We start from the raw sequence: 17,371 nt of genomic DNA, 5'->3' as shown, positions 1-17,371 counted from the left end.
CTCAGCCAGTGGCCAGCAAGTCATGAACCGCACCGCGGCTGAGCTACTATCCCCCGCCATCAGCAACACACACGATGCGCTCCATCTCCTATCCGAAGCAGCTGGGAGGACTGAGGATTTGAATCGCCAGCAGCAGCTGGACTATCGCTATTCCGCGTCCACGTCGAGCTTTGCCTCGCCAAATGACGCCCTGGCGAGGGGAAACGTCTCGGAGAAATCTGGGAGGTCCATGTCCAACGGCCAGCAGTCTCTCCATCGCTACCAGCCGCAGACCACCGGTTCGACTTCAGTTGGCGTTGTCGAACATCGTGCTGGTGAAGCGGGGGTTGTTGGGACCAGCGATGCCGGTGGGGAAGGGTCCAGGTTGATGAATGCGCCTCCTTCGTTGAAAGGCGGATTTGTGGAGGATATGGATTATGTGAATGCTGTGAGGGTGTGGTCGAGGTTTCGCTTTATTAGGGCCGGTTGGTTCAGTGTTGATGAGGCCATGGGATATATAGCATAGTAAGGGGAAATATATCCATATTCATTGCGATCCCTTTTTTTGTTATCTACTGTTTATTGACTCTTTACCTCCCTCCCACCCCCCATTTTCCTTTGCAGCTACTACGAGCATCTCGCCCCTTTGAGTCCTATCGTTATACCAAACTATAGTTCTCCAGCAACCCATCTAACCCTCCTTACCGAAGAGCCCGTCCTGACCGTCACCATGCTTACCATCGCATCCCGCCACATGCCCCTGACAGGCAACGGCGCAAATTCCCGCGCCTACTCCATCCACGAGAAACTGTGGTCCTATCTACGCGGCATGATCGAACGCTTAATCTGGGGCCAAGAGAAGTTCGACGGGGGCACCTTACCCTCCCAAATACCCAAATTCTCCTTCGCCCCTGGTCAATCGAATGCGAGTAGCGGAAATCTGCGATCACTGGGCACTATCGAGGCCCTTCTGCTCCTGACGGACTGGCACCCGCGCGCCTTGCATTTCCCGCCTGGTGATGATGAGAATACACTCTTGGATATTGATCCTCAACTCCTGACGCAGATCCAGACGCAGTCTCCGGATAATCGGGGGAATATCGATCATGATCACGATCCCATAACGGCGGGCAAGGCACAGAGTATTAGTGGCGGCGGAGGAGGAGGAGGAGGAGGTGGAGGAGGAGGTGGTGGTGGTGGTGGTAGTAGCTCGGAGGGTCGTCTTGCGTTCTACAAATGGCTCGAACCTGTTTGGCGCTCCGATCGCATGTCCTGGATGCTCCTCAGCACCGCACAAGCGCTCGCCTTTGAGCTCGGTGTCTTCGACCCCAAAAACGACCAGATGTCCAACAACGCGAACACGGAGTCCTCGACCGAGCGCATCCGGAAACGCCGCGTGCGCAAGCTGATTCTCGTCTATGTCTCGCAGAGTAGCGGGCGGTTGGGGATCCCCTCCATGCTCCCGCTCCCACAATGGGGGATAAACATGGATCCAGTATCGTCAGAGGACTGCCGCTTCCTGGACCCCCACGAGGACCGATCGATTGATTTGATGCAGGATTGCTGGATGGATATTTCGAAGATCATGTATACGAGCAACCAGGTGTTGTTCCAAAGTAAAGACCAGACCTCGAACTTGATTAAGAGTGGAAGATACCGGGAACAAATTGATAAGTTTATACCGTCATTGAGGGAGTTTAGGACGAAGTTTGATCGGGTTTCTAGTGAGCTTTTATATTTATATCATTTTTTTTTAAATGATTATGTAGTGTGTTACTAACGATCTGATAGTGCCTGCCCATATGCGACATATCCTGGCTATTGAATACGAGTATACCCGTGAGTGTTAAATTCCCGCAGATTACGATGTGCACCCAATACTAATTCGGGAAAAATGCAAGGTTTATATGTCAACTGCCTCGCCCTCCAGGCCGTCGTAGATAGATGGACCACAATGAGCAATGAGGTTCAACATCCATCTACGGCGGGTTCAACGCGGCCCAACTCAACAGCCCAGACAAATTCTTCCACTGCTGCCAATGCAACTGCTTCGTGGCGTGTCCTCATGGAACAGTACCAAGTCAACGAACCGTATATTCAAGAGGTCGTCGATGCCTCGCGACGGATTTTGAAAACCGTCCTTGACGGTCTTCTCCCTGGCAATTCCCTGAAACATGCACCAGTTCGCACTTTTTTCCGAATTTTATCTGGAATGATATTCATTCTCAAGGTGCGATGCGATATCCCGAACAAGTGTGCCTTTTATTGCGCGCTTTTGTTATCACGCTTTCATGACTGCTAACAAAATCTCCCATAACAGACCTTCACCCTAGGTGCCAAAGAAGATGACGTCCGCATCTCCCTCGACCTGCAAGACCGTACTATCGAGTCTCTACGCACCTGCGTAGTCGACGATGTCCATCTAAGCGTCACAATCGCTGATCTCCTCCAGCTCCTAACCTCCAACATCCGGAACAGGTTCCTCCGCTTCGCGCCCCCAGACCGCGTCACTGGCGAATGTAGCAGTCGCGAACGAACACCGCAGCCGCAGGCGCAACCGCCCGGACTCATGTCCTCCCCGCTGTCGACACGACAGTCACCCCATCCGCCCGACCATCTCGGCCACGCTTCATCCCAGCAACTCGATCAAAGCCAAAATGACTTCCAAAACCCCGCACGCTGGCAGCAACAACAGCAACAGCAACATCAGCTCTCTCCCAACACACCCTTCCACTTTGATACAAACAGCCATCATCATCACCACGCTCACCACGCTCACCCCAACCATCACCACAACCATAGCCACAGCCATCCGTCAACCACCCATGCAGATCCCCTCGCCAACATCCCCGCCCAACCCCTCAACTCCTCCAACCTGACCGTCTCCTTCATGCCCCCGCCTGCCTCCGTTTACTACAACTACTACGACCCCAGCACCGCCTCGCTAAAGATGGACCTCGACGGCGCAGATCCCACCACCACGGCTGCAGCAGTCGCCAATAACAACAACACCATCTCACCCGACGTAATAAATAGCCATAACCACACTGGAAACAACGGCGGGTCCTCACCATCGCTCCCCAACGGTGCCACGAACGGCGCCACCACCAGCGGCGGTGCCAATACTTCCTCTATTAACAATAACAATAACAACAATAACAATGCCCCTGCCGCCACTGCCACCAACAGTGGTGGCGGCGGCGGAGGCCAATCAGACTGGTTCGCGCTGCCTCTCGATCAGTTCTTCAACAATGCGACGATGGGGGTTGATCAGGGACTGGGCGGGACGGGGCCGATGGTGGGCGAGTTTGATATGCTTGAGGTGTTGTTGAAGGAGCAGGATGATATGGGGGGTGGGTTTTTGTAGGTCTGGATTTTTGATTTATATTTACATTTGTATTCCCCCCCTCCAATTTGGTGCGGGTGTATTTTCGTACCTTATCTGTCTATGTCTATCTATCGGTGTCTTAGAAGATGGGTTGGTTGGGTATCGGAGTTTTTCTTTCTTTTTTCTTTTTCCTTTGGATTTTGGATAGGGGTTTCGAGATTAGATGGTTTGGGTCTATTTGTTCTTTTTTCTTAATAAGCCCTGTTTCTGGTTCTGATTTCGAAATTGGATACTTTTGCGATATATTGGTTTTTTCTCTATATTATTCTCTTGACGTTACTGACATACTACCTGCTAATTGTATTGTGTTTGGCCCCTCAAAAAAATATCGTTTTGGCTTCTTCTTCTTCTTCTTCTTCTTTTTTTTTTTTTTGGTGGCCGTGTTATGCTTTATGAATCCCTCTCCACCTTTTTGTGAGTGATTGTGTTGTGAGATAGTGTGTGTTTGCCTTACACTCGATGAAAGACGTCCGTCCTTGTTGGGTATCTTTTCACTGATCAACAGATCAGTGGGATCATGGATATTTGATATCCGTTTGCTATCTGTTTCCTATTATCCATATATAAGTACCGTACGTATGTAAATGTATGAAATTATTGCATATTTAGCTGATGTCTTGTACCCAAACAAGCATCAAGCATAAATATATATCCACAGCCATGGCCTTTTTTTTTTTTTTTTTTTTTTTTTTTTTTTTTTTTGGTTCCTTTTGTTATTTGGCCTGCAGAATTTGAGAATTTGGAGGCCGTATGTAGGAGACAACGGGCTTATGTTAACGTAAACATCTTTTCCCTCCTATTTCCGTTTTGTCTCCCCTCTATCAAAAGCAACTGCTACATCACCAGTCCTTAAAACAAGCTCGCTCTCTCGCTCAATATATTCCATTCAACATCCTAACTACCCTTTGCTGCTTCCTGGCACGCACACTTCGCGCGAACTCAAGATAGCAAACTTTCTATATTGCATTCGAAACTCACTTTCAGCCCGGGTGTGAAGCAAAAACAGAAAAATAAACAAGTTCAAATGAAATGTAAAGAGCGGGCCGGGAAAAAAAAAAAAAAAAAAAAAAAAAAAAGAAAAAAAGAAAGTCAAAGCCAATCAAAATAACACCCTGGTTGATATAAATAACAAATAACATATTGATGTCAAGACCACTGGCCGACTCAATGTCCGCAAAACCCCAAAATTCCAAGAATAATAATCAGAAGACAAATCCGAACAGAGAAAAGGGCGAATAACTCACATATTCGCCTCCGTCCTTATACTACAATCACAGTCGCCCCCATTTTTTGTGGCAAAGAAAAGTAAGTGGGGCCCAGGGGGTTGCCATACACACATATGTATCAACTTTTTCTCTTTCTCCAAGCGAGATTTCCCCTCAGATCTCCTGAACATCCAGGCCCCAGATTTCCCAGTGCTTCAGCACCTCCCACCCCACCCGCTTAACCCGCCGCCGGTAAAGCACATCTCCTCCCCCAGATAGCCCCTTGAAGTTTATGCACTGTATTACGTCCCTCATGGTATCGTTAGACTTAGACATGGGTTTGTCTCCGCAAGGGAAAGTAAGAGTGTGGCCGGATTGAGATGGAGGAGGGGTTTGTTGTATGGGAGGTTGTGTTAGGGATGGTTTGGCCGAGATGGGAGGAGGGTTAGGACTGTGGCCTGGGACCTGGGCTTGGGGTTCGGTGGAAGGGCTGGTGGCTGTTGTTGTCATTGTGGAGACGGAGGAAGCTCTGGATGGGGAGGGTGGGATTTGCTGATTGGGGTTTGTTGTCGAGGTTGAGGTGGTTGGGAGTGAAGGGGATGAGAGCGTATTTTGGTGATTATTAGGGTTAGGAACAGGGCTGTGGTTGTTAATGCTACTATCGCCATTGAGATCGCTACTGTATGATCGCCGTTTCCGCTTTCCTCGCGGGGAAGAAGTAGTCGGCCATGTGTTCAATGATGCCTGCCGGTGTCGCTGAATGGATTCTGGAATCGAAAATCTCATCTCCACCAATTGATCGTCCGAAAGATCGTCTGGCGCAGAATGATATTTCAATGCAATTGCATTTTCGTCTCTCAAGAGGAATGCTTGGGTGGCCTTGGATGCAGGAATTGTATATAGTGCGCCCAACTCCCACGCTTTCCAGCCAAGCCCGATTATCTTTAGTGTTCCAAAAATCTCCATGTCCGCGAGCGACACGCCCATTACTTCGTTGTGGATGCAATCGTCCATATCAACCACTTCAGCGATTGAGCGAGCATTAATTTCTGGAGGCTGTCGTTCCATTGGTGTTAACAGCGGTATTCGACGTGATAAATGGGCATTATTTGGGTTCGGAGGAGGAATAAGGAGTGGGGATAAGCAATCGAAGAGCAACCAGTTTTCGCAAAAATGGGAGGAGCAAGCTGAGGGTCTCATGCTGGTCATCTCGGTTGCTAGAGCAAGTTGTTCTAACTGCGGACATGCGCGCACCAGTCGTGCAATTAGGTGTGGAGGTAGAGTCCATCGGGAAGGGAGGAGAAGGTGCCGGAGCGTGGACCCAAGACCGGATGTTATTACTTGAAAAAGTGGGTCACGGACGTGGAGTGGAAAATTCAATACCGTCGGCGATGCCTGGGGTATGAAGTTGTCGATATTAGAGATAGAGCTTGGGGTCCGGTCGTTAGCTGAGGCTGATCTCCTCCGTCCTGCAGGTGAAGAATCCGGCGTCAGAATCGTGGATGACTCTAAGGAAAAGTGTTTAGGACTGTTACGGTAATCTCCTGGGCTTCGGATGCCAGTCACTAAATAAAACTTTTCCAATCCTTCGAGATTGCCTAATAACTCGCAACTTCGTTTTTCCAGACGGTCAAATCGTATGGACTTTAAATTCAGCACCCAATTCGGCATCGGCCAGCTATTTTCCACAAAGGACATAGTATCAAAAGGCGCAGTAAATACAGTAAGGTCTTCTAGCCCAGAATAGTCAATGCCAGACATGATTTCCTCTCTATGGAGCGAGTATAAATTTTGGAATGCAACCTTTTTGAGTTTCACTGGCGATTTGGCCGCAATGCACTTGCGAAAATAGTCAGTGAAATTGACGCTCGCCTCCTGCGCTTCCTGCATCCGGGGGGACCAGTGTAGCCTCAACTCTCGTAATTTTTTGCTCTGATATAGCAATGTAGATAGGTCATCCGGGTAGCAAAGGGGATCAATATCCGTGATTTTAAGCGCGCGTAGATGCGGCATCGCTGGAATAACAATAGTTGGTCGAGGATGCCGACTCGATGGGAATCGTACTGTTAAAGACTTCAGCCTGGGCAGCTGGGCAAGCCCCTGATACACCGTCTGCAACATTTTTGTATTGAGCTCCCAGCTATTTTCCGCACCAAAAACAAAATATGTCAATCGCAATCAGCATATCTACGTCTTCTGCTTCCCATATTGGGGTTCATCGGCGGGAGAACTCCATCCATACCTGACAGATTCTAACCCAGGCATCTTATCCACCGCCGCCCTCACCACGATATTCAGCATCATTGACGAATCCGGCACCCTCCCGACTCTCGCATGTTCCTCCAGCTCATTCTCCCTCCACTCACCCCGCAGCGTTAGAGACCGAACTAACCCACCCACGTTTCGGGTCACCACCGCATTGAGGGCAATGGAAAATGGGCTACCACTGCCCCATCCTTCCACAAATTCGTCGCGGTATCGGAATTTATCATACGACGTGAGCGTAAGGTCTTTGTAGAGCTGTGGGAGAGCCATATAGTTCAACACCCGACATGTACGGCAAAGGCGAGCGAGGTCCGCAACATTGTCCAACTGCAGGGAGAGGGGAAGATTTCAGGGTTAGTATACAAGGTGTCTCGAGATCGAAAAAAGAGGAAGGGGATATTGCAAATGAAGAACAACACCGATAGATACTTACATGCGCCACAAGCACAGCGATAATGTTCAAAGGCAGGGTCAAGAGTCCGGGTCGCTGGCCGGCAAGGGCAAGATCAACACCAGCTGTTGCAAACATGTTCGTGTTGACTTTTGACATTTTTTTTCTGTTGACGGGTTTCATGGACGTAAGATGCGGACGGCCGGAGGGGATGGATTGCATGTGCCAAACCCCGTCGCTTCATTCACAGTAGGAGAGGGTCATGGAAAATGGTTGTTGTCGTGATGGTTCGTGGATTGACGAATTTGCATGTTCCGGATTTTTGCGGTAGTCAGGTTAGGTATAAAAAGACAGCAAGAGATGACGAGGGGACACTGGAGGCCATCACTTGACAAGGATCGCGTCGAGCTAGAACATCGTCCTAATTTTTGTTTGAACAAACAGTCCGTCTTCGCAAGCTGCCAGGCACTAAAGAGGACCTCTTTAACTCTATGTCTATCTCTAACGATAAACCGAAAAAAAAGAAAAAATCAAAAAAAAAAAAAATATATATATATATATATATAGAATGAGGTCAAAAAAGATATAACCAGGTAGATAAGTAAATAAATACAAGTGTAAACCCAATTTCCCAGGAAATGTAATGATAAAATAACATGTTTATATCCAAAAATGCGCAAAGCCCAGCCCGCGATCCCACCAACCTTAAAGAGAAAAGAAAGAAAACACTTCATCGCACATATACAATCCAATGGTGTCCTAAAGATTTTGCCCGCCTAGAAGTCCAACCCCCAAACCCAAAACTTCAAAAAAAAAAAAAAGAAAAAAGAAAAGAAAAAAGAAAAGAAAAAAGGAAAGAAAGGAAGAAAACTCCGCGCTAAATGTGCAACGGGAGGCAAATCCTATGATTGCAAAAGAAAAGTTTCCCAAATCGTCAGAAGTAGTAAACCAGGAGGTGGAAAATCCAAGCCGCTGGCCACGGAGTGAAGCCGCCATGATTTTTCTTTTTGATTTGTTTTATATCTCCAAAAATTCTTTGGGCGGAACAGTGTCAATTCCCGTGCTGTGCCCCAAGATCCGAATCGGTGAGATGTCGAGGGTTATCTCGATCGTGGAGAGGGTGTAAAAAGGAAATATGTCGACTATGAGTAGCCGGGCTTCCCGAAGATGACGACTGGGGCACTGGCTCCGTTGAGTTAGTAGTTGCATGAGGATATCTTTCACCGTCTGGTGATATCTCAATAGGAGGGGACGTGGAGTCGGAACTATTCCCATCATCAAAGGACGAAGACGACGACTGCTCACGGACAACCTGAATAATTGCGTGTTCATTTTCTATCAATATGGGCACTTCAGACGTAGGAGAAATTCGCCGTCCTAGCCCGCCACCCCAGTAGTGTGGGTGAATTGAGGTATCCGACCGATGACCTTGTGCTGAAGATATTGAGTTGGGAGAAACGGGGTGTATCTGGATGGACGATGACAATGTGGCTTCGGATGCCAACGTAGCGGCGGACCTACGAAGCTCATTCGAATCTCCAACATGAACTCTATCTGTCTGCTTTCTGGGGCGAGGCGAAGCGCCATCTCTCACGAATGGCCTTTCCAGCGATTCGTTTCTTCGCTCACCAACCTGCGATGATGGCTCTACAACAGGGAGTGGCCAGGTCCTTGATGATCGTGACGGTGGTGGAATTACCATCACTGGGAGGTCAGAGTTGCTTCTTATATCGCGCTGGTCTTGGGTCGATGTGTCCTGTTCTCCATCGTCCCTGCTGGGTGACTGGCCTCTGGGCCCGCTCCTGGGTGGTGCAGGGATGACAGTGACGGGTAGGGGTGCTTCAGGATCCGTCTCGCGCGACAATTTACCTTTGTCCCAAGGGCGGTAGGTGAGAATTGTGTCAAGCTTTGATTTGAAATTCCACGTTTTGTCATTCGTACCATCGCCGTTCGCGGTCTCAGATCCTGATTGCAAAGTGTGTGTCAATTTTGCCTGAGCTGTTGCTACTTGTGTTGGTGGAGAACCGCGTCGTTTTTTAAAAGGATTATTTAGCACTATCCACCCGAGCCCTGAGTTCATTACTGGTATCGGCGGAGAATGACTGCAGAAATCTCTGCTAATAGTAGATTGTGGGTGAGTAGGGGCCGGAAACTCCTTTGGAATTTCTTCATCTGGCGCCCGTTCCATTCCGTCTGAAGTGACGCTGCCAACGGAATGGTAGCGGACTCGATATACTGTGCTTGCAGCACTAACAGTGTCTGTTCGGCTGACAGGGGTTGTTGTATTTGGGGGAGGCGTGGAATTAACATCACCGCCGCCATTACCAGACGCGCCGTTTGCAGCTGGAGTTGTTGCAGTCGTTGTCTTCCTGGTTTTCCTCCGGGCTTGAGGTAAGCGGCTCTGGAATGTGACTCGCGTCTTCAGGGGTCGATGAGTTAGACCTATGACGCCGCCCCAGCCTGAACCAGAACCTTCATTTCCTCCGCAATCATATTTACCGTTATGTGAGCCAGGCCAATCGACCTCCTGGGATGGAGTAACCTCCAGCATTTCGTCGCCGTCAAATATCTCTCGTCCGAGAATCCCATCTTTCCTTTCGTCTCTTTCCAGCGCCTCTATGCGTTCGACCCATTCCCAAACCACCACACTCGCTGCAGCGGCTCCAACCCAGCGAATATACTCACCCCAGCCGGCAACGTTAGGTTTCGACAGATCTAATACAAAGAATACAATGGGGATAACAACTGAAACGAGAGACAACAAGGCCACCAGGCAAATGTTGCGCATTCTGGGATGGAAGAAGGCAAAGCGATGTTTAGAAAGGCAATAGAAAATAACCCAGGCAGCGTATAATAAGCTCAAAGATAGCTCAAACAAGTAATTGAGAGCTGGTATGGCCTCAACAATATTCCTCGGTCGACTTGGGTTCAGAGATCGGCTGATGAAACTGTTGAGGATGCTGAATATTACATCCAGCACTATCAACGCAAAACCCGTCCATTTTATGATTACTTTCTCCTTGTGGCGTGGAAACAAGCGAATCAAAGTCTGGACCTGTGCCAGCCAAAGAAAAGTGCTCGAAATAACGCGGACAACACGAATCTCCACACCACCTATAACTTCGGCTGTTAGTGCGCTCGAGTCCATGTATCCGCGGTCATATTGCTCTTTGGCGACACGGAAAGAGTCTGCTGTTGCGATACTAAGGGATATTGCAGTGGTGGTGGCAGCGACTTTCTGTAGCCACGGCCGGCCACCAATCCCTATGACGGACGAGCTTCCATACGAGCCACCTAACCGCCCACGTCGGCCCAGGAAGCTCCCACCACCTCTACCACCAACGAAGAAAGTGCGCGGGGTAATGAACAGGATGATGACAAGGAGATAACTGATAACTGTGGCCGTGGCGATGACGTACATCTGTGGAGAAGTTGATGCGTAGAAGGGTTCATCTATGTCTGCAATTGAGGTTGGATTGTCGACGTCGATGACTGGCACATTTGTGCACGCCGGTCTGAAGATAGCATTTTCTGCCAACGTAATGATGAAGGTGTCGTTGACGAGGATAGTCCCTAACGCAAAAAAAATAATAAAAAAAAAACACCAGGAAAATTAATTCGAGAACCAAAACCATCTTTAGCTGGCGGACAGGCAAGAGATTGGTCAGCGCCGTTTTACGTACCTCCTTTGCCTAATGTGGTACCCGGGCAAACAGAATGGGAGCGGTCGGACTCATTGCGAGACAACAACCACCCCACAAAACTCATAACGTCCAATTCCCGCAGTCCACGGGGTTGTGTATGAATGGCATCCACATCCGGTATGCTTTGAGTGCACAAAGCAGATCAAGCGAAGGTTGAAGGAAGGGAAGTTTCAATCGGTATCCAGCAATTTATAAAGTCCTTCAATCCCGCCCAGCACTCTGTTATATTCCAATGTCCCGTTTCCACCAAAAATCTTTATGTTAGTGATGGCGATAATGACCGTTCGCGTGCCGCTGTTCCAATGCCTTTGGGGCAGGCGGGGGGGAGGGGGGGGAAGGACGTTTAAATTGACGACCAACCGCCACAACCGGATCGGTTTCTTGCGTCCCTGCGGGAACACAGGTGCGATGTAATGTTTAAGCGCCAGAAAGGGCAAAGGGGAATCAGGCGTTACGTTGATGGCCACTAGAAATGAACGTCGGAGGCAGTGGAACTATCGCGGCGAGCCGAAACGAAATAGATCGTCCGTGAGGGGAAACGGACAACAAGTAAAACATAAAACATTTGCAGTTTGTAGGATGGGTGCGTGTTCCCCGTCTATCCTTTGTGTTATTTGCAACCGCCCACTCTATTTCAAGAGCACTTGAAGCAGACAACAGAAGGGTTGTCCTGTCTGTGGTCTGAGTCCGGATGAGAGTTCTTGATGTCCCCAGGTTGATACTCTAGTCCCGAATAGGCAGTTGTGGATCCGGCAAGTCGCCCGAGTTTAGTCAGCGCCAAGAATGCCCAAGTTATGTGTCACTGCTAAATTTTCTCTACAGCCAATAAAATTCCTCCAAAAGGTGCAGTTCCAGCGATTGCGCCACGTTCTAGCTTCGTTGTCACGATAACTCTTGATTAAGGTTTACAAAGCTTAAAACGCCAAGACATGTCAGCTCTTGGCAGTCCACCACCTAGCTTGCGGATAGCCGCAAGGGTCAGGCCAGTTCAAATCAAGTTGGAGTGTACTGCCAAATACGGTGGGCGTTGTACGCAGTAGTTTTTGATCATAAGGGTGACAGCGGCCAAGTCCAAAAATATCTTAATAGGCAAAACTAATATACATATTTTCCCTGCAGCTAAGGACACGGAGCGAGGGCAAGATGTATAGCAGCTGTATTAATAGAACAGGGGAAGAATCCTCATGCTGGAGTACATATAAGCAAAAGAAATTGGCCGCATATTTTCCGTTCCCTTACAGGGGTTGGCAATAATAGTAACACTCTCCGTCCACCAAATACGCAATGCAGTACAATCTTCTTGGTTCAACGGGTACTTTGACTCAAATGAGCTGATAAACCACGTTCTTGGGGGTGATATAGTTAAGGAAAAAAGCCAGAAGTCGATAATTGTAAATGGCTAAAATATATAAAAAGGAAGGCAGACGACGAAGGCGAAAATGGAACAAAATATCCTTCAATATGGGCAAGTGATTTAACACTCGACCCAACGAGGAGTCAAACATGGATCGTAAAATATTGAGAGGAACAAAGGTTTGAAAATAACACATTAATAAAAATGAGTTAACGTTGAAAAGTTCCGAGAGTGGTTCCAAGCTGGAAGAAAGGGGCATTTGATGGTATTCAATAAATCCAATTCGAATTCGTTCAATCATATAGAGTCAGTATAGTAGCAATTTATCTAGCGCAAATATTAAGGAAAGTTGGCAATATACATCGGATGATATTCCGGAGTATGGAGATCCTGGACGAAGGGAATAAACCACAAAAAAGAGCTGGGCGTTATGTAACATTTTAGTTCGTTTCTTATACGCTGGTATCGATCGGGCCTTGAATAGACAACAATGGAACCTCGCAAATTCTCGGCGGCGGCTTTTGTATGATGAGCATTCTTTAGCTCGAAGATCAATTCCAAGAGGCCACAAAAGGAGGAGGAAGTGCATCACCGTAGCGGCGGACTGAAGGTCATATGGGTGGGCGGAAGGTATGGGGTTGACACGGTCTGTCGGGCGCCCTCTTCTCGAGTTTTTATCTCTTTCTCGTCCTGGATGAGGGTGCAGCATGTGCAACATGTCGCTCGAACGCAATCTGAGGGAATGCTGCCAGGTATACCGTACGCACGACGTGTGCGGGAATGCTGAATTGTTGCTAATAGCCCTGTTTGGTGTCTCTGTTCAGTCTATAGATTCGCTGCGCAAACGGAAAGAAGTGTCAAGGGCGGGGGAAGAATGGAAAGAAGACAAGGGGCAGTGAGACGTTATAAAGAAACGACTGCACTGGAAGCGCAAAGTAGAGCAAATACATACATTGACACCCGCATAAAAGAGCCATCACTGTACAAGACGCATTGCATGTTTCATAACCCAATAAATTAGTAGGATCCTTCCGCTCAGATTTTCTGTTTAATCGGTAAGTTGTTCGACCATATAGAATACACGGACAAAAGAGTCCCAAACAGCAGGTGCCAATATCCGAGCAGTCGCACTGCCCATGATTCCACGTATCTCCTTGCAATCGTTGATTTGGATGTGCCACCTGGCCAGGAAAATGGCTCAAATGGTGAGTGTCAGGTATAGTAATCGGGGTCATGTAAGCAGGTTTGATGGCTTGAGGTTTGTATTTGGTGGGAGGAGTGTGTGATTCTAGTGGGTTACTGTCGGGCACGATAGCCAGGCTCTTTTCCCGCCGTTCTTGTTCCTGTGCGGCTGAAGGGGCCTTGTTTGCGAATTGGTCGTGAGAAGGTGGGATGGCTATCCTGGGGGGTGACTGGGGAAACGGAGATAGTTTTGAGTCATGTGGTGCATTTGTGGTATTCTCTGTTGGACTATCTGCGTATGGAGCAAACTGAGCAGGGTGTTCTGATAATGGCGGAGCGTTTTGTGGGTGATGGTGGAGGGATATAGATTTCTCAAAAGCATCTTGATGCATGATCGTCGGCATATAAGAGGATGGGCGAGGATGAGAGTAGTGATCGAGAGGCGGTGGAGGCGGAGGCTCTGCCGCATTCTCAGGCAGCGAGGGATGTCTCTGCTGTTTGTTCTGTTGCGGAAATGTCGGCTCTTTTTTTTCTGCTGGTGTGTTTAGGTACGAATACCTGTTGCGGGCGTTCTGAGGTTCATAGTTATTATCTTCAATAAGAACCTGCACTTGCGGCCTCATGTTGTACGGTGCTGCTCTCAAGCAAAATGACAACTCAAAAGAACAAGAATATGTTCACCAGTGACCGACACCTGGAGCCAGAGGCTGAGCAGTATTCGCTGAACTCGCTGTTGCACTGGGGATACCCCAGGATATATACAGGCCTTCAAGTGCAAAGAGGCTATCGTCCAGTTTTGCAGGGGGAATTTTCAGCGCTTCGCGATACAAGGGTGGAACACGGTTGTATACATAGTCGGATCTCGATATCTGCAACCCTGTGGTGATTGCGAATGAAGGAAAGGCTGATCAAGAGTTAGAACAAATTGTCGAGCAGAAGCTCCAACAACTGCCTCGACCTCGAATAAAGTGGATAGATAAACGATTGGCAGGGATCAACAGCCTTCTTCACCAGGACGAGGCTATGTATGTCCGATCGCTTGTCCGTGATGGGGCTAAGTTAAAAATAAAGCAACCTCTGCAGGAGGAAAGAAAAACACGAGGAAACATAAACGAAGTATATATGGAACTCAAACAGAGAAACGAATTCAAGAAGCAATGATTCGGCTCCTCTCTCCTCTGTCTCTTCTCCACGCCATCTGATCCATTTTCAAAAAACTCTCACCTTGCGCCAACGGCTCGTTAGCCTATGGCGCTATCTTGGCTACGCCAGACAAGTCTTGCAGGCAAGGTCCCCTGCCAGTCGACGGCTTCTTGCCCAGCCGCCCCGGGGACTATCCCCTTGCTGCATGGCACCCCCGGTCGCCGAGAGATTCCTGAGCCGCCCTTGACGAATCAGCACCCTACAAACCACCTGTTGGTTATGTAGGGTGGCCGCGAGTGGCTATAGCAGTCAATAAAACGGCGAGGTCTCAGCCAGTACGGAGTAGACCGTCTTTGGTTCTCCTTGTCCTCATAGTTCGGTACGCCCAGTGCCTCATAAATTGGGAGGGATGTTGTGCGATGGTCACTTTGAACAGATACCTCATGTGGCTAGCAAGCAAATATCAAGGTGAAGAGATGCAACACGCAAATATAGCGACGTTGCATGAATATCTCCCTCCCCAGAAGACCGAAATCACCAAGCGAGCGCACTGACGATAACATTCTGAGGATGTGAGTCAGTCAAGGTAAGCCATCCAGCATTGTTTTGGGTTTCAATCAACCATTTCCATCAGGAGTTATGTTCAGTTATGTTCCATGCTTGCCGCTCATGTGCTGAAAGACGTTGTTGGCGTCTTGTTATGACAAGTTACATCCGCAAAACCTGCTGATTCTTGGCAAAGATGCAATCGATCACCAGCAAGCAACCAAGGGCCCAACTGTGCGAATGCTGAAATAGAGTGCATATTGCCAACATACACAGTAGACGGAATGATCTTCTAAGACATGGCCCTTGATCTTCACGGACGCTGGCGGGGAATACTACTACTACTACTACCACCACCACCTACTACTACTACTACTACTTCTTTACCATCTTGCTTTCTCAGAGAGGTCAACATGGGTGACATATCGGGCTCGATGTCTTTGCGAAGCACCAGCAAAACCACTTCTGAGGATAAACCATCGCCCCAACAGTTGTATAATACTGTGCATTGAGAAATCCTAAATGCCACAGGGACAACCCATCTAGTGTATGAGAATGTGGAAACCCAGGCTGGATCTTTAGTTTTTGATTCTCTTGAAGAGTCTTCAAAAGTTGAAAACATTCGTCCAAGGTAGATAACAACCTCCCAACTCCTTTGCGAATACTAGCTAACTTGTAGCATTTGAAAGGTTGAGCTACAATTCCTTTACCCGGATGTTAGATGTTGACTTGATGCCAACGTTGACCCATGATTGCCATACTAAGTGGTTTGTCAAAGAGTTTCACAGGATGGAATCCTCCACCTTTCTTACTCCAGCTGAATACGATCAGTTGGAGTTTTCCTCTAGTATCAGTATACACTATACCTTCTGTCTCGCCGCATATGCATATTCAGATTACACTTGATTCCAACACGGAGCACTCAGCGTTCCGACCCTTTCAGGCTCCCCATACCTCCTCGTTAAAGCAACCTGACTCGTTCTTCCAGGTACAAGGGCAATACCTACCAACTATTGTGGGCGAGTCAGGTTGGACCGAAACTACGGCAAATCTGCATCGTGATATGAGACTCTGGTTAATCGGAGATTCGGAGGGGCGAATCAAGTTCAATTGGTTCTACTACCCAAGTGGACAATGCATGCCAACAGACGGGTCTCAGGTGTTGTTCAACTATGGGCTTTAAACCAAATGGGAAACGAAACGATTCTACAAACAGCTGTACGTTTTATCATTCAGAATGTACGGTTGTATTTGTTTGGTCACTTTACTGATTACCCAAAGATTATATACCCACCAACTGCCAATCAAGTAATACAGATTACGCGAAAACAACTCTTTGGATCTTTAGTCCACCCCGGGAGAAACTCCAATGATGTGTTCAACCTCTCTATTGATGCCCTGCGAGAAATAGCGGCAGATGCGATACACACCGATGGTTTCTTACCGGCCTGACGGCCTGATCGTGATGTACTCGTTATGCTTTATCCTGCTGGAATTGCGTGTCTGGATCTCTTTTTAACCGTATCTTTGGAAATTCGAGGCGTGTGAGGGTATTCATGTCACTGCATATCAGCCTCTTGGTGGCAGGCCAGTGGCAGCTGCCAATCCTAACATCGATCGCGCTGGCCGTCTTCTGGATTTAGATGTAAGTCGCTCAATGTGGTAATTTCTCTTGTCATAAAAAATCAATCATAATGGGCTGACTCATGCTAAGTATAACAAAGATTGCTGAAATCAACCTGCACATATAAAAATTCGCTAACTCAGGTGCTACTGTCCTGGACAATCCAGCGTGGCACATTTGTGACCCCGAAAACCGTACAAGAAACTCGGATGGTTAAGAACCGCGACATTTTCAGGCTTGTTGATGAGTTTGTTGTGAGAATCAATGCTCTCATGCTAAATGGCTGCACTCATAGTGATATATATACCCATGGGTGTGGTGGTGTGGCCCGACCCACAGCAGACGTGGCCACTGCCTATACACTGCAACCGCCAGCCGAAGCATAGTGGGGAACCACATCACTAGATATTATCACTAGATATCATTACTAGATATTATCGCTAGATATCATCACGAGATATCATCGCGAGATATCATTGCTAGATATTATCGCTAGATATACAATTGATAGCTATCATTGTCAATATATACATATATTGTGATTTCCACACTATGCTGTGGCTGATGGTTGCAGTGTATAGGTGGTGGGT

General features: G+C 48.0%; 7 protein-coding genes across 7 annotated transcripts; 5 read left to right on the top strand and 2 right to left on the bottom strand.

The window, feature by feature from the left end:
* Positions 1–22: 22 nt before the first annotated feature.
* Positions 23–3,346, top strand: HCAG_02479 (conserved hypothetical protein; the record flags this gene model as incomplete). The annotated part of the gene is made up of 5 exons (XM_001542258.1): positions 23–504; positions 604–1,703; positions 1,771–1,818; positions 1,881–2,209; positions 2,300–3,346. The coding sequence occupies 5 exons, from the start codon at positions 23–25 to the stop codon at positions 3,344–3,346; spliced, it is 3,006 nt and encodes a 1,001-aa protein (XP_001542308.1).
* Positions 3,347–4,746: 1,400 nt separating this feature from the next.
* Positions 4,747–7,387, bottom strand: HCAG_02478 (conserved hypothetical protein; the record flags this gene model as incomplete). The annotated part of the gene is made up of 4 exons (XM_001542257.1): positions 4,747–5,628; positions 5,827–6,712; positions 6,815–7,164; positions 7,271–7,387. The coding sequence occupies 4 exons, from the start codon at positions 7,385–7,387 to the stop codon at positions 4,747–4,749; spliced, it is 2,235 nt and encodes a 744-aa protein (XP_001542307.1).
* Positions 7,388–8,370: 983 nt separating this feature from the next.
* Positions 8,371–10,649, bottom strand: HCAG_02477 (predicted protein; the record flags this gene model as incomplete). The annotated part of the gene is made up of 3 exons (XM_001542256.1): positions 8,371–8,402; positions 8,534–8,662; positions 8,750–10,649. 3 exons carry the CDS (start codon positions 10,647–10,649, stop codon positions 8,371–8,373), a joined length of 2,061 nt encoding a protein of 686 aa, XP_001542306.1.
* A 1,212-nt stretch (positions 10,650–11,861) lies between these two features.
* On the top strand, positions 11,862–12,083 carry HCAG_02476 (predicted protein; the record flags this gene model as incomplete). Its single annotated transcript, XM_001542255.1, has 2 exons — positions 11,862–11,961; positions 12,052–12,083. The coding sequence occupies 2 exons, from the start codon at positions 11,862–11,864 to the stop codon at positions 12,081–12,083; spliced, it is 132 nt and encodes a 43-aa protein (XP_001542305.1).
* Positions 12,084–13,880: 1,797 nt separating this feature from the next.
* HCAG_02475 (predicted protein) lies at positions 13,881–14,364 on the top strand (the record flags this gene model as incomplete). Its single annotated transcript, XM_001542254.1, has 2 exons — positions 13,881–13,964; positions 14,233–14,364. 2 exons carry the CDS (start codon positions 13,881–13,883, stop codon positions 14,362–14,364), a joined length of 216 nt encoding a protein of 71 aa, XP_001542304.1.
* A 352-nt stretch (positions 14,365–14,716) lies between these two features.
* Positions 14,717–14,896, top strand: HCAG_02474 (predicted protein; the record flags this gene model as incomplete). The annotated part of the gene is made up of 1 exon (XM_001542253.1): positions 14,717–14,896. One exon carries the CDS (start codon positions 14,717–14,719, stop codon positions 14,894–14,896), a length of 180 nt encoding a protein of 59 aa, XP_001542303.1.
* A 1,395-nt stretch (positions 14,897–16,291) lies between these two features.
* HCAG_02473 (predicted protein) lies at positions 16,292–17,167 on the top strand (the record flags this gene model as incomplete). Its single annotated transcript, XM_001542252.1, has 4 exons — positions 16,292–16,375; positions 16,698–16,802; positions 16,949–17,028; positions 17,077–17,167. The coding sequence occupies 4 exons, from the start codon at positions 16,292–16,294 to the stop codon at positions 17,165–17,167; spliced, it is 360 nt and encodes a 119-aa protein (XP_001542302.1).
* Between the last annotated feature and the right edge of the window lie 204 nt (positions 17,168–17,371).

This window comes from Histoplasma capsulatum, genomic scaffold (genome assembly GCF_000149585.1).
Source record: "Histoplasma capsulatum NAm1 scaffold_2 genomic scaffold, whole genome shotgun sequence".
NCBI lineage: Eukaryota > Fungi > Ascomycota > Eurotiomycetes > Onygenales > Ajellomycetaceae > Histoplasma > Histoplasma mississippiense.
This window is presented reverse-complemented; position numbering and strand designations above follow the sequence as displayed.